The following is a 15,213-nucleotide window of genomic DNA, read 5'->3' as shown; positions in this document are numbered from 1 at the left end:
TGACTAAGACTTTTTTCAGGTGTGCAATGTCCTGCTGATTAAGGTTTCTATTATAGTTGGCTGTTTTGTATACTTTTTTGCCTTAATTTTAAATTATTTTCATTTAATAATTTTTAAATATTTTAATTTAAAAATTACTTGAATTTTAAGGGATGCATGATTTCATTTGAAAGAGTGCAGCAGAAAAGGATTAAACTTCTTGTCCAGTGCCATAGCCCCAGTCCAATATCCTCTTCCTTCACCAAGTCCCATGGCTGTTTTTTAAGCTTTGAAACGTGTGTTGGGGGTCTTTCTTAGTATGGTCTCTGTCCTTTATATCAAAAGGATTGAGATGGCTGAAAAGCTTTCTTCCTTGCCTGTTCATAATGAAGCGCTGACTTGCTGATGATTTATTTTCCTACAGTACCAACCTGCACAGCAGGGAATATCTCCAGCCTTTACACCTCTCTAACAGCCCAATCCTAACCAACTTTCTAGTGCCGGTGCAGCCATGCCAACAGGGTATGCATTGCAATCTGCCATTGGGCGGCAATCACAGGGGCCTCCTCAAGGCAAGGGAGTGTTGGTTCCCTAATCTCGGGGCTGTATTACGGCTGCATGGACACTGTAAAGTTAGTTAGGATTGGGCTGTAAATACATAATAGCAAATGGATGCCACAAAAAATGAAATTTTTTGGGAAGTGCTTTCTGGTTGGCCGATAGGCACATGGAAAGGTTGCGTTCAGCCTTCTCAAATTGCCAACTAATATTTTGTATGGCTTTAACCCCATTTGAATGTCTTGAGCTTGCTGCCTGAAAAAATTTGATCAAGGTGTGCTGCATTCTTCAGTCAAAGACTGGTGTATCTTTTGTGCTTATTTTAGGTTGTGAGCCCTTTGGGGACAGGGAACCATTTTGATGTGTTTTATTATGTGAACTGCGCCTGTTGAAAAGCAGTATACAGGCAGGCCCCCACACCCCCCTCTATGGCCATTACATTTGTTCTTGCATTGTTGTGATGGTAGCTTGGGTGTTTCTTTCTTTAGCTTGCTTTAACTTGCTTGAACAGAAGACATGAAAGATGTGACATGCAGGCTATTGCCTGCAGGCTACATGGAGACTAACGTTAACAGGAAACAAGTGTGGGGTCGTCTTATAGCATTATGGATGCTTCGTGCATCCTCTACAGACCTCAAAATGGCTCCGGATGTGGCCGTGTTGGTCCACAACCCATGGATTTAATTATCCAAAGGTTTCAGTATCTGGGTGGGGTCCAAGAATGGGTCAGACATCAGATATCAAGGTCAGACCTTTGACTTGTTCTAAGGCCAAAAACAAAGCCCAATCATTCATCCTGAAATCGCTCAACATTATAGTCCAAAACGTTACCCATGCTGTCAGTCCAGGGCTAGTCCTATTTTTGGTACTTTCCAGTATGTCTTAACCATCTGGGACTGCATACATTGGATGATGACAGTATTTAGCCTTGGGTGCAAGGTGATCTCTTTAAAACAGTAGTTTTTAGCCATGTATCTTGAGTAGAGGTGAAAGTCAGTATTCTTTAATACAAATGGGGTTTGTGGATCAACCCCTGTGGATCAACTTATGTATCATGAATTTGTCTAACTGTTCTAAAAATACTATCTAAGCTCGTGGCTCTCACTGCTTACTGACTATCTACCTTGTGCAAGTTGTGTCTTGTGCTGTCCTGTTGCTTAATGTCAGAGTAAGATGAACACACATGGGGGGACTACGACTGTCATCTGTGCGGATCTCATAATTTCATGGATGATTGTCCATGGGGATACATATTGTGCTTAGCTGGGTGGTGGCTTTTTGGTGTTGGCTGTGGTACCCAATTGAAATTTCCGACGCATCCTCGGCATCACCTGGCAGGACAAAGTTCCAAACAACACAGTCCTGAAACGTGCTGGAATCCCTAGCATGTATTCACTGCTGAAACAGAGACGCCTGCGTTAGCTTGGTCATGTCGTGAGAATGGATGATGGCCGGATCCCAAAGGATCTCCTCTATGGAGAACTCGTGCAAGGAAAGCGCCCTACAGGTAGACCACAGCTGCAATACAAGGACATCTGCAAGAGGGATCTGAAGGCCTTAGGAGTGGACCTCAACAAGTGGGAAACCCTGGCCTCTGAGCGGCCCGCTTGGAGGCAGGCTGTGCAGCACGGCCTTTCCCAGTTTGAAGAGACACTTTGCCAACAGTCTGAGGCTAAGAGGCAAAGAAGGAAGGCCCATAGCCAGGGAGACAGACCAGGGACAGACTGCACTTGCTCCCGGTGTGGAAGGGATTGTCACTCCCGGATTGGCTTTTTCAGCCACACTAGACGCTGTGCCAGAACCACCTTTCAGAGCGCGATACCATAGTCTTTCGAGACTGAAGGTTGCCAATACAATGTGGTACCCAATTGAAATTTCTTTATTCAGAGTCCAAAATGAGTATTTTGAAAAGTAAAAGTAATAAGAGGTCACATCAGTAACCTCTTCCTCTAATGTCTTGTCTTACGTTTGCTCAGTATTGGCAAAACTGGAGAATGCCATGTGCAGAGAACACAAGAGAGAGCTAGGGGCTGCCAAATTGCCTTGGCCATCTAGGTATTGTACCTCTGTGACTCAAATGTTCTGAGAGAGAATTCCAAGTAGAATTTCTGTTTTGAATTTTACCCACTTGGTGGACAATTGTACTCCAGGTGGTCTTCTCAGAAACTGATTGTTAACATTCATTGAAGAGCTAATAACTTTAAGTTGTCGTGTTGGAAAGTGTCAATTTGTCACTTCATTCAGCTTCTTAAGAGAAAATTTCACCTTTTCCAAATGTGCCAAATGACACATTGTGCCAAATGACATTTCAAGCAGTTCGGCAAGAAGTGGTGGGGGCAAAAATTCTGGTCTTTATTGAAATTCTGGACCAACAGACTGAAAATACAAGTCACTGTATTTGGCTGTCAATTAGAATTGTTTGATATTAAAGAGACATCAGTTTAGGAGGCATGGTTGATATGCTAAATAGAGGCACAGCACTGAATGAATGCCTTCCAAACTGGTGCTTTGATCAGCACATTATTCCCCGCTCCTGCTCAAGCACACACTTGAGAGGACCTGCTTAACCAAATAACTCACAAAGCAAGCACCTTTCTTTTGCTACCTTCGTCTTATAAAAATTAAAGCATTTTAGCCTCTGCTTTCAAGCAAGTGGTTCTACTGCTTTGTGATGATGACTGACAAGGCAGCTACTTCAAGCACAATGAAAAGCATAAAGAATTTATGCATACTGCATAAAGAAACCAAGAGCTTGCACATACCTACTATGACTTGTAACCTGTAATGAACTTTTCCTCTAGAAATTTGTCCAATCCCCTCTTAAAGGCATCCAGCCAAGATGCCATCACCACTTCCTGTGGCAAAGAGTTCCACAAACTAATTACATGCTGGGTAAAGAAATATTTTCTTCTGTCTGTCCTAACTCTACCAACACTCAACTTTTGTGGATGTCCCCTGGTTCTGGTGTTATGTGAGAGGGAAAAGAGTGTTTCTCTATCCACTCTGTCCATCCCCTGCATGATTTTGTATGTCTCAATCATGTCCCCCCTCAGGTGTCTCCTTTCTAGACTGAAGAGGCCCAAATGCTGTATCCTTTCCTCATAGGGAAGGTGTCCCAGCACAGTAATAATTTTGGTTGCTCTTTTTTGCACCTTTTCCATCTCCACTATATCCTTTTTGAGACGTGGCAACCAGAACTGGACACAATACTCCAGATGTGGCCTTACCATCAATTTGTACAATGGCATTACAATATTAGCTGTCTTCTTCTCAATGCCTTTCCTAATGATCCCAAGCATGGAATTAACCCTCTTCACTGTCGCTGCACATTGGATCGACACTTTCATCAAGCTGTCCACCACCATCCCAAGATCTCCCTCCTGATCAGTCTGAGACAGCTCAGAACCCATTAGCCTATATGTAAAGTTTAGATTCTTTGCCCCAGTGTGCATGACTTTATACTTACTTACATTGAAACGTATCTACCATTTTGCTGCCCAGTCACCCAGTTTGGAGAGATCCTTCTGGAGCTCTTCACAATCTCTTCTGGTCTTCACCACTCAGAAAAGTTTGGTGTCATCTGCAAACTTGACCAACTCGCTGCTCAACCCTGTCTCCATGTCATTTATGAAGAGGTTGAAATGTATAGGTCCCAGGGCAGATCCTTGGGGCACTCCACTTTCCACCTCTTGCCATTGTGAAAATTGCCCATTGACGCACACTCTCTGCTTCCTGGACCTCAATCAGTTCCTAATCCAGGAGAGGATTGCCTAATCCTAGAGAGGTTCCTGCCCTCTAATTTCCTGACTGTGGAGTTTGCTCAGCAGCCTTTGGTGTGGGACCGAGTCAAATGCCTTCTGAAAGTCCAGATATATAATATCCACAGGTTCTCCCACATCCACATGCCTGTTGACCAAGCCAAGAGACCTTGCAGGGTATTCCTCCCTCAATGCCACTGGGAAGCAGAGTAGGGGCATCCTGCAATTGCTTCAGTGTGGGGAGTGTGTATGCATGTACATAAGAGCACATATGAGTTCTGGCACTGGAACTCTTTGGCCACTGGATGTGGCCCAAGGGCTCCAGACACTTGTTCTGGCACTAGTGGTACCTATCCTTTGGAATAGCCTCCTTAGGCTAGATTTAAACACTAGGCTAAAATATTTTGTTTTATTTTTGCAAGACTTTTGACTTACTGGTTCCTAGTTTCCTGTTAAAGAATTTTTTTGTTTCATGCTGTTCACTGTATCTGTTCTTGCTGTTTTGTTGTGTGTGTTTTGTCATTATTGTTTACTTCTATTATCTCTTCTGTGCATGTTGCCTTGGATGCATATGATAGAAAGATGACTAGTCAGCTGTTTAGATAAATTGCCATGTCACCCCCGCATCAGATGGAGTGGCATGTTTCTGCCATGCGCAACTCAAAATTCTAATGTCTTGCTTGTGTTTTCAAGAACTGGAAAATATTTGGGGGCTATTCTCTAAGGGCGACTTTCCTAAGATATGTACCCAAGGCATTCCACGTGCTTTCAATTCTCACTATTCTATCATGGGTTAGGGCCCAATCCTATCTAATGTTCCAGAATCAAGCCCTGAAGTAAGGGAAAAAATGTTCCTTTACCTTGAGGAGATCTCCATGACTGCCCCACCACCATAGGATACAATGCATGCCCTATTGTCATGGCTGCATCAGTGCTGGAAAACTGGATAGGATTGCATCCTTAGTCACGGATTTGGGTTAGTGAGACAAGAAATAACACAGTAATGCCACTGTGGCAGAACTTCTGAGTTTGCTACATATATATAGTTCCTCATTGAATTGTTTTCTTTTGGCCCCTCTTACTTATAATTTCCAAGGTCCCCATCCTTGGAAACAGGTGGACCTTTGCCAAATATAGCTTGAGGTGTTTTGACTCGCTTATGAGTAATCCAAAAATAAAATTTGATGATGTGCCATCTTTCCCTCCCCCCTTTATATATGCTGTGGCAGATTTGTTCTCTGTTTCTAAAGGAAGGTGTTGGGCAGTCACCCCATTCCATCTCTTTGTTTTTATGTTTGTCAGGTTATGTCAGTGAGCCTAAACCTCTCCACCCTGCAAATGTGTCTGTGTTCTTCAAGGTCAACAGTTGATTGCAACTGGACCCCGAACCAAGGGCATTCCATAATGGAAGGAGGGAGATTATGCCTGCATTAAAGCAAAAATCTGAAATTAATGCAAGAGTAAAGGAGAATCAAGTAAAACGTAATGGCCACCCTATAAATATTTATCACTGTTCAGGCTTGTAATGCATATGAGTAGAGCTTGTTTCATAAGTCACCAATATTATTATTATTGTTGTTGTTGTTGTTGTTAACAATAATATTACAAACTCAAGCTGGTACAGAATGTATCAAAACTCATGTGACTGAACAATTAGAATGAAGGTATACTAGAAATGAGTAGTACAACAATTGAAATGTATTTTCCAGTAGCTCTTCACCTTGGCTCCTTTTAATCTTTTATTATTATTATTATTATTTGAGAGCACTGCCTTAAAAAAAAGTTAAAAACAGTTCTAAAACACTTGGGCTCAGTACAGATGAACTATTGGCCAGTCTCAACCATAGTCTGGGCTGGCCCAACATCTCCTTATACCTGAGACAACATGCCAAATGCTGTCTTCCCTTACCTGATGATCTGCCTGCCTCTGCCCCTGCACTCAGCATTCTCTTCACCTCCACATTCCCTTCCTTTCTGTCCTCTTCCTTTTCTGATCCAGGGAGTGGGGGGGGGGGAGTGAGGAGGAGCAGTAGCAGTGGAGGCAAATGGATGGACAGAGATGTGCTGCCCAGGGTGACAACTTCAATTGGCTTAATGGATGGGCCAGCACTGGCCATAGTTGGGAAATGGGTGTCCTGTAGATTAGTGCATTGTATCTCCTCCTTTTCACATGCCAATTTCCCCCTTATTCCCCTTATTCATTTTTAGAGTTCACCATGGTGCTAAGTGCTGCTGTTTTTTGAAGGTTGGCTGATGTCCCAATTTACAAAGCAATTTCAAACAGTGGTTGATAAAACACTGGTTTAGTGCTGCACCTTTGCTTAGATTTGAAAAGGAGGGAGAATTCATGCAAGTGAGATGGAGATGAGAGGAAAAGATCAGTCAAGCCCACAGAAAGCTCATTTAAACTATTTGATTTTTGCCTATAAACCGCTTTGTGAACTCTTCTGTTGAAAAGTGTTACATAAATATTCCTAATAATAATAATATCATCATCATCTGTGGTTGGGAGGATGGGGCAGCATTAAAGGCTGTCCTTCGTTTTGGTTTCATTTGCAGTTTTATACATGGAATACTGGATATTGGGGGTAAATGCTATATGTGCAGGGAGATGTACTTTTAATGTGGGAGGGTCATTCAGTCATGTCCTCCTCCGTCTGCCATCTGAAGTGTGTACAATCCAGGAACAGTTTTAGGTTCTCTTGAATTTGCAAGTTGATTAAAAAAATCTGATGCTTTCATGCACTTTTGACAAAAAGCCCAGTCAGTTCCTCTTGAAGCCATAAAGAAGCACCTTTTCTACTATCGCGTCCCAAATACAGGTAGTGACTACCTTGTCTCTACGTTTGTATTTATTTCATGTTATACTTCTGATCATTCATGTGACTTTTTTAAAGGGAAAATACCAAGGATGGTTCTTGATTTACTACCTTCATCTTACCATAGATATGTTACCATAAGTTCTTAAACTGAATTGATTTATTGGTTGAACTTGTTCAGCCTCTTGGTTTGTCATTACAGTGTCCAGTGTGCTAATGTGTTCCTGTTACTTTATCCCCAGAGGAATTCAGAGGAGTCACCATCGTGGAACTTATTAAAAAAGAGGGAAGCACGCTTGGATTAACTATATCTGGTGGCACAGATAAAGATGGGAAGCCAAGAGTATCTAACCTGAGACCAGGAGGATTGGCAGCAAGGTGAGATGACCTCATTGCATAAAATAGAACTGCAGATCAGGGGATTGCATGGTATATGGAGGAAGTGGGAGATTTTTTTTAAAACTACTCTCAGGTTGTGATAAAATACTCTCAGGCATAAATTACGAACCTGATTCTTTTACCTCTTTCAGTTTTGTTTTTGCTAGCGGGTAATAGTTTTTGCAGCATTTTGGGGGTACTCTGTATGGGTTCATATTGTTCATTATGCATCAACTGGTAAGGTTGTAAGCCCAAACTGAAATGTGAAAGGGGCCCTGGAAAAATATAATTGAGATTTTTTTAAAATCTTGTACGTTGCAGGAGTGATCAGCTTAATGTTGGTGACTACATCAAGTCGGTGAATGGGATTAACTTGACAAAACTGCGGCATGATGAAATTATAAGCCTGCTGAAGAATGTAGGGGAGAGGGTAGTATTGGAAGTGGAATATGAGCTCCCCCTTGCCGGTTGGTACCTTCTTGACAACTGTTTTTGGTGTTGCCGTTCAGTCACATTTCAAGATATAGGTGGCTTCCTTGCAGTCTTCCTTGCCCTTATATGAATACATGAAGCTCCTTCAGGCCATTGATCCATTAGCCCAGTGTGTCTTACCCTGACTTGTATCAGTCCTCCAAAGTCTCACGCGGAGGTCTTGAGACCTCCCAGATCTCAGCCCTGCCATCTTATCCCCCTTTAACTGGAGATTTGTTTCAAGCCTGCACCATCTTGTATGCAAAGCAGGTACAAAATTGTGACCCTTCCTCCCCTCGCCCCTTCTTTGTGCTGGATCTTTTCACCTTTTTCAGAGAAAATTCCTAATAGACCTACATGGCGTGTTCTGTATTAGAGTCTGGCTTCTGGACCATTCCCACTTCTTCCCTTTGTTCCAGCATGATGGGTGCCTGCTGTTAACACCCTGCCTAGGAAGTGACTGATTAGATCTTTCTTGCTTCAAAATGATCAGGCAGCAAATCAGTGATCTGCTCCCAACACATCATTGTAAAAATATTTTGGGGGGAAGGCAGGTGGAATGTCTAGAGAACACCGCCCAGAATCTTAAAAACTCATTGTCAGCCTGTTTCTATCCTGCTTTCATTACGGTTGCACAAGTACTGGTAGCTACCTCCTGAAGAGGATTCTGTAGGGCTAATAACTATGACTGAGGGACTTTTTCTGGATTCTAAACACCACCATATATTAAGGATCTGAGACTGGTTTTATTTTTGTGTGAAAACCCTGTGCTTTCATCCCTACTCCAAACCAAACTACATATGATGTTTAAAGCGTAATTAGCCCTGATGGACTTAGCTTTTCTTTTTGTTAATAGCAGCCAAGTTGGGACCCACAGCAAGGATGGGGATTATGGCTTGAACTCACAGTCCCAATCCCTGGAGACCAATCCAACTTCTATTACCCTGTTTAATCAACTACTTTGTACTGGTGCCAATGGGAGCTTTTATCCCCATTGTAAATAGCAGCTGGATCTTTATTTATTTAGCATATGGCATATAATACATGGATTGATAGCAGCTGGATCAAGGAGGTCTCATGGATCAGATTGTGGCACAGGTACTGTGGCTCAAGTCCTATCTGTCTGTTATGGTTTCAGCCCATGAACAGCCTGATATAGCTGCTGTTAACTAAACAAATACACAGCCTGTCAGGACTGAGAATGCTTTCAATGTCACTGGTACTGTGGCCCAGATTCTCCCTCAGGCTGAACAGTGTGACTTGTAAAATTTCAAGCATTGCCAATTGCTTACAAGTGCTCACAGGTGTAGAAAGCAAATTGTTACCTCCAATAGCTGATCATACAAAAGCATGTCCTAATTTTATTCTCCATGGGTATTTCAAACAGAAGGGCTAATCATGTTCTCATCTGTTCACAAAATCACAACTGCTGTTCTTGACCTTAATCTTCAGTTTGTGGGTCATGATTTCCAAATAGCATCATAGAAGCTGACATCTTGCCTCTTTTTCTCATGTTCTTACTTGAATGGAGATTTCCCCCCCCACTAAAGTGGTGAAATATTCAGGAACAAATTTAATTTGGATGAAATATTGTGTTGGATGAAATGTGTTGCTGAAGGAGGAGGAGGGCAGGAGGTCTGGTCTGGGCAGGAAGTCTGGTCTAGAGGGTAGAGCCTCCGTCTGCCTGAAGATAACATCCACAAGGTCGCCATTTTGAGGCCACCGGCACCGTGCGACCTTGGAGCAGCTGACAAGCTGAAGCCGAGCAATTCCATCTGCTCTGAGCGTGGGAGGATGGAGGCCAGAATGTGAAGCCAGATCGGAATGAAACACCTTGAATGTAGTTGTTCTTGAAAGAAAGAACCTTCCTTGAAATTGTAAAAATCCCTATTTAATAGGGATTTAATAAAAGCCTGCCTATGTAAACCGCCTTGAATAAAGTCTTGAATAAAGACCAAGAAAGGCGGTATATAAATACCTATTATTATTATTATTATTATTATTATTATTATTATTATTATTATTATTATATTGCTGAAGAAAATAAAATGTGTGTGGTACACTATTACTTGATGCAAGATAATAACCCTTTAAGTGCCTGCAGTTGCTAAAATTGAAAATAACACAAACCCTACCCTCAGGCTAACACTCTGAAGGTAAAAACATGATGCATGAGGGAAGAATGAGAAGAAAAATCAGTGTGAATTCAGGTCTGGCACTCTAGACTTGTCATTTTATTTCCATTCCTCAAGTGTTTAAATGAAGTACCAAATGAATTGGCTCATACTAAATGTTTTTTCTTGAATTATTTTAAACTACTTAATGATGATCTCAATCAAAATGTAGGCAAAAATTATCCTTTTAGCTGTGAGGGTTTGAATTTATTCATCAAACGCAACCAGCTGGTTTAAATAGTAAAAATGTGAGAATTCAGTAGACATCTGTGGCAAGAGCCAGTGGCTTCTGAAAGGTGCAGTCAGCTTTGAAGCTTTCAGAGAAAAGGGCAAGGGTGCACTTTAATGCTACAGATGTATTAATTAGGACAGATTGGGGGCAATCTAGCAAACACATTCAGCTGTATTTTTAATGCAATTATTTTAACAGCTTTATGTATTTAACCATTCCGTTCATCTAATTCAAAGTCTTTCATATTGCAAGTTTGTATGAAGTAAATGCTATAATATTGAAACCAGAGTTTAAAAAGGAGGGGATGGCAGGTTAAAGATATAACTTGCCCCTCTTCTTCCTTATCTTTAGCTCCAGAAAATAGCGCTGGCATCATTCCAAAGACCATTGAAGTGACCCTGTACAAAGAAGGCAACAGCTTTGGATTTGTGTTACGAGGTCAGTCTATTTTCAGCCAATGATGATAAAACCATATAGCTGAACCAGTGCCTGAAAAGGAAATGATGCAATAAAGCTAGGCACTGTATGGAAGTCAAAACACTAAGCTGGGGTGCTTCAACCAGAGAAACTACGAGAACCACTAGTGATACTTCATGGTATGGCAAGTAGTACTTCATCCCTCTCCCATGATGACCATGTGGCAGTGTTCTGTCTGGTGTGTCCCCATTAGAACTGGAAAGGGCTGAGGTGCTGGTTCAGCAATGCACACGTTACAGCTATGCAACTGCCTGGCCCTTCAAAAGAGGCATGGCTTGGGGAAAGAGGTTGCAGTCTGGAGACCCAACTAGGGGGCACATAGCCCATTTCTATGCATGACTGTCATCTCTTGTTTTTACAAGTACTGCTTTTTCCAGGTGCAATCATTGCTACAAAAGGTTGAAAAGCCCTATTCTAAGAGTCCAATTCTATCCTTCGCCACATTATAGCATTCTGCCACACTATAAAGGCATGCTGCATACTATAGTGGGGGAGGAGTGTGTGACCTGAAGGCAAATGGAGGGTATGTTAAAAACATTTTTACTTCCTTCATGTAAGCCTTCAGGCGTTGGCGTACGTATTCAGTTTGGTGGTGTACGTCCAAGGATTTTGGAAAGAGGGGATAGGTTCTGGTGTGTGTGACTGCTACTAAATCCACCTTCTACCTCACCACTCTCTGAACACCTCTGAACACCTCGTTGCTTCCCCTCTCCAGCCACAAACTGCCCCCACCCCCTTTGTGCCAGCTTACCTATGCTGGAGCAGGTTTCTGACAGTGGGCTTCTGATGCTGCCACCCATTTGTGGTGGCAGCTCAAAAATGGCCACCAGTGACACACTCCACAAATCACCAGCAGCAGTTTTATGGCAGTAGGACATTTTCCCACTGCTGTAAATCAGATGTTAGAATTGGGCTGTAAGCTAGCAGGCATATAAAGCAAATTTCAAGAACTGCTTATAATCTTACCAGTGTGTGGTTGCATAGGAGCTGTTGGCGGTTCTATGCAAAAAAACTTCATGTCTTTCACTTGTAACAATACAGGTTTCTTGTATCTATGCATTGTGGTTTATGAGTGATTTTGCTGCAATTTTTTTTTTTAACAGGAGGTGCCCATGAAGATTGGCACAAATCTAGGCCATTAGTATTGACCTATGTTAGGCCAGGTGGCCCAGCAGACAGGTAATCTTCTTACAGCATAATCTTATGCAAGTCTACAAAGAAGTATGTCCGTTTGTGTTCAGTGGGGCTAACTTGCAGGAAAGTGTGTGTAGGGTTGTAGCCATATTGCAATCCTTAGCAGTGATACTATAAAGATGTTTCACTGACCAACATCCAAGCCTGTAGTTCCTAGCAGCTCCACATCTTAAGGGTGTACCTAAGATTGGTATTTGAGTGTGCCATGCTATTTGAGCCTTTCTATATCCTTTTCTAAGTGATCGTTTGAATGCAGGTCACTCAAAAGAAGGGAAATAAATGTCAAGCTAAATCCAAAGATTGGCCTTTTGGATTGAATGCTAATTGAAAACTTAGTAACTGGCACAAAATTTTCATGGTGGGTGGCCAGTTTGATATATTGGGGAAAAGCTTCTTCCTAGAGGACTGTGTCACATCTGCACATTTGAATCTTCTTTTAGACATACCTTTATTGACTTGGTTGCACCTACATGTGCATTGCTTTTGTGCCAACAAAAGTATATGTAAAAACTTGCACCCACATTATTTGACTTCCTGCTATGTTTCCAGAGCAACCAACACACCTCACAAGAGACCAGAGATTGCTTTAATGGTTTGTGAATGTGCCGGGGAGAAGCGTTGCATGCACCAGTTTAGGCTCAGGGTTTGCATGAAATAGAAGCAATAAAATAGCACACTGCTTTTTGTGTGTGTCAAGGGTTTATGCATACAATTTTTTCTACAGGGAAGGGTCTTTGAAAATTGGAGACAGACTGTTGAGTGTTGATGGGATACCCCTGCACAGTGTGAGTCATGCTGATGCACTCAATATCCTGCGTCAGTGCAACCAGGAGGCCCTTTTCCAGATTGAGTATGATGTCACCATAATGGGTAAGAAGGACCTTTGTAGCTCTGGGGAACAAGATGTTTTAACGATGAGGAAGAACAACGCAACACTGTGTATGAAGTTTATGTTGTAGCAGAACTCAAAACAGGACTCTGCTCCCAATAGATAAGTGACTAAGATGAGTCAAGAAATGGGTAGCATAGCCAGGACCACTTTTGTTTAACATACTGGTTCCCAACCTGTAGTCCAGGGACCACGGGTGGTTCATGAGGTCCTGATAAGTGGTCCACGAGATCTCGGGGAAAAAAGGTTTTTGGTCACTTCCGGCATCTCTCTGAGCGAACAGTCCCCCATGGACCACCTGAGAGGGCGGAGAACAGACCACCTGCAGCAATAGCTGCAGCTGGCAGCAAAAGTAGCAAACCACAAATATTCTCTATAAATAATAAATCTCTAATGAATCTTTTCTAATTACAGGCAGGCTGCATTATCTGTGGGATTGGTACCCATGGATTTCTTCATCCATGAGTCCTCAAACCTGTGGTGCAGGTCATCCTGAAGCCTCTGGAGGTGGAAGCTGGAAGCTTCCGGAAGCTCTTCTGAAGTCTTCAGAGGTCGTGCATGTCCACCCACAGCTTCTGTAGGCTTCAGGAGAGCCTCGAGACTGACTGGAGCTCAGCTCTGGGCTGTTTGGGGGGGGGGCAAAAACTGCAGGTTTCAAATACCCACAGTTTTCATTATCTGTAGTTTTCCTTATCTGCAAATGGAACCCCTGGGAATGGAACCCTCAGATGTATTTTTTGTGTGCAGTGTGGGAGGTTGCGTATAGTCCACAACAATTCCAATTTCTGCCTCAGTGGTCTATGATCTCCTAAAGGTTGGGAACCAGTGGTTTAACAGGTTTGGGATGTGGTGTTCCCTGACATGCAACTGGAAGATTACTCTTGGTGGATACAAAATCCATCAGGCATCAAAGGAGATTTTCAAGTATCACTTGCCAGCACCAGTTTACTGGATGTGCCAGCTAACTATAGTGGTGCAACATCACAAATTGGCTCATAACAGAAGTATTTATGTTGCAGATGAGTACTCTGGTATAAATATTGAGGGTACTTTTTTTAGTATAAGGACAGTGGGTAATCTGTGGAACTTCTGATAAAAATATGTGGACCCAGAGGTGATCATGCATGGCAGAGGTGATTTTGGGAAAATGAACCTGCCTTGGTGAAAGACTTGCTGCTGTTGACTAAACAGCAGGGAACCTTAGCTTCCAACCACACTGCATCAAGAATTAGCCTTTTGAACTTCTTCTTGTGTAACAGGGGCAAGTAACTAAGTTGAACAAAGGAAAAAATTGCAGAGCAAGGCCGCTTGATGAAGGGCCTCAATGAAAGCAGGAATTTAATGAAAAAAGAGAAGACTGACTGTGTTGTGGGCAACATTGTAATCAACTGGGGCAAAGAAAGAGCACCCAGTGTTGAATCTGTAGACAGGTGGTCAGAAACAAAAGCCTAGACCTTCCTGTTTTGAGGTCCCAGCGCTTGTACTCCATCTGCAGTGTCAGTAAATACAAGAAAATTGTGTGTCTGTGTATTGATATACTTGCCTTAGTTCAGATAATATTCTGAGATGTTTCTTTAAAAACTACAAACAAGCTTTGTATTCTCAGGCTTTAAGAGTGAAAAGTAAATGGAGGAAGAGTAATATAAAAATGTGTGTGTGTGTGTGGGGGGGGGGAAATATTGCATTTGATGAACCAACAGCCTGACTAAGGATTGGGCAGTGTTGCATGTTAATATATATGAAGATGAGTCCACATAGCTCTCAGTGCAGAAGAGGTACTACAGAAGAGCGTACATAGTAACTTTATACCACTCATATCTATGTTCATGTAGATGAGCAGCTACTGACTGTAGAGTTGCAACTGGAGCACTCAAAATAGCACTAGTTTTCCTTTGTTGTTCATGGAGTAGCCGGAGCTAGGGCACTTCCAAATATGTGGACCGTGTGTGCTTCCATGGAGAGAAGCAAAATGGACTCTTTCCTGCCAATTCCTGGGCAGAAGAGAAATAGTGACACCCCCATTTGCTTTGCATTTATGGGCCACAGCTGTTAGACTGCAAAGCCCAGTCTTAGACTGCAAAACACGGTCTTGAGACACAACAGCTACTCAAGCCTTTGAATGTCACAGACCTTGAGTGGAAGACACATAACAATTTTAGAATGGTTTGTACAGCCAAATACTGAACAGAATGTGCAAATAATGAATTTAAAGTTACCACTGAGTCCAAAGCTGTGTTGGCTGTGGAAACTCAGTGAACTGTACCAGAGTGCAATGCCTCTGGGG

The 15,213-nt window shown here is 42.4% G+C and overlaps 1 protein-coding gene across 2 annotated transcripts in view; it reads left to right on the top strand.

Annotated features, from left to right (window-relative positions):
• The window catches only part of GRIP2 (glutamate receptor interacting protein 2), a 157,322-nt gene that overhangs the window by 59,156 nt on the left and 82,953 nt on the right, over nucleotides 1–15,213 (top strand). For both annotated transcript variants that reach the window (XM_066613706.1, XM_066613707.1), the window contains exons 3-7: nucleotides 7,357–7,492; nucleotides 7,814–7,959; nucleotides 10,721–10,807; nucleotides 11,950–12,025; nucleotides 12,765–12,910. In XM_066613706.1, coding sequence (XP_066469803.1) covers nucleotides 7,357–7,492; nucleotides 7,814–7,959; nucleotides 10,721–10,807; nucleotides 11,950–12,025; nucleotides 12,765–12,910 — 591 coding nt within the window. The remainder of the gene's footprint in view (nucleotides 1–7,356; nucleotides 7,493–7,813; nucleotides 7,960–10,720; nucleotides 10,808–11,949; nucleotides 12,026–12,764; nucleotides 12,911–15,213) is intronic.

Source organism: Tiliqua scincoides, chromosome 2 (genome assembly GCF_035046505.1).
Source record: "Tiliqua scincoides isolate rTilSci1 chromosome 2, rTilSci1.hap2, whole genome shotgun sequence".
NCBI lineage: Eukaryota > Metazoa > Chordata > Lepidosauria > Squamata > Scincidae > Tiliqua > Tiliqua scincoides.
The sequence above is the reverse complement of the archived record's forward strand: the minus strand, read 5'-3'. Positions and strand labels throughout refer to the sequence as shown.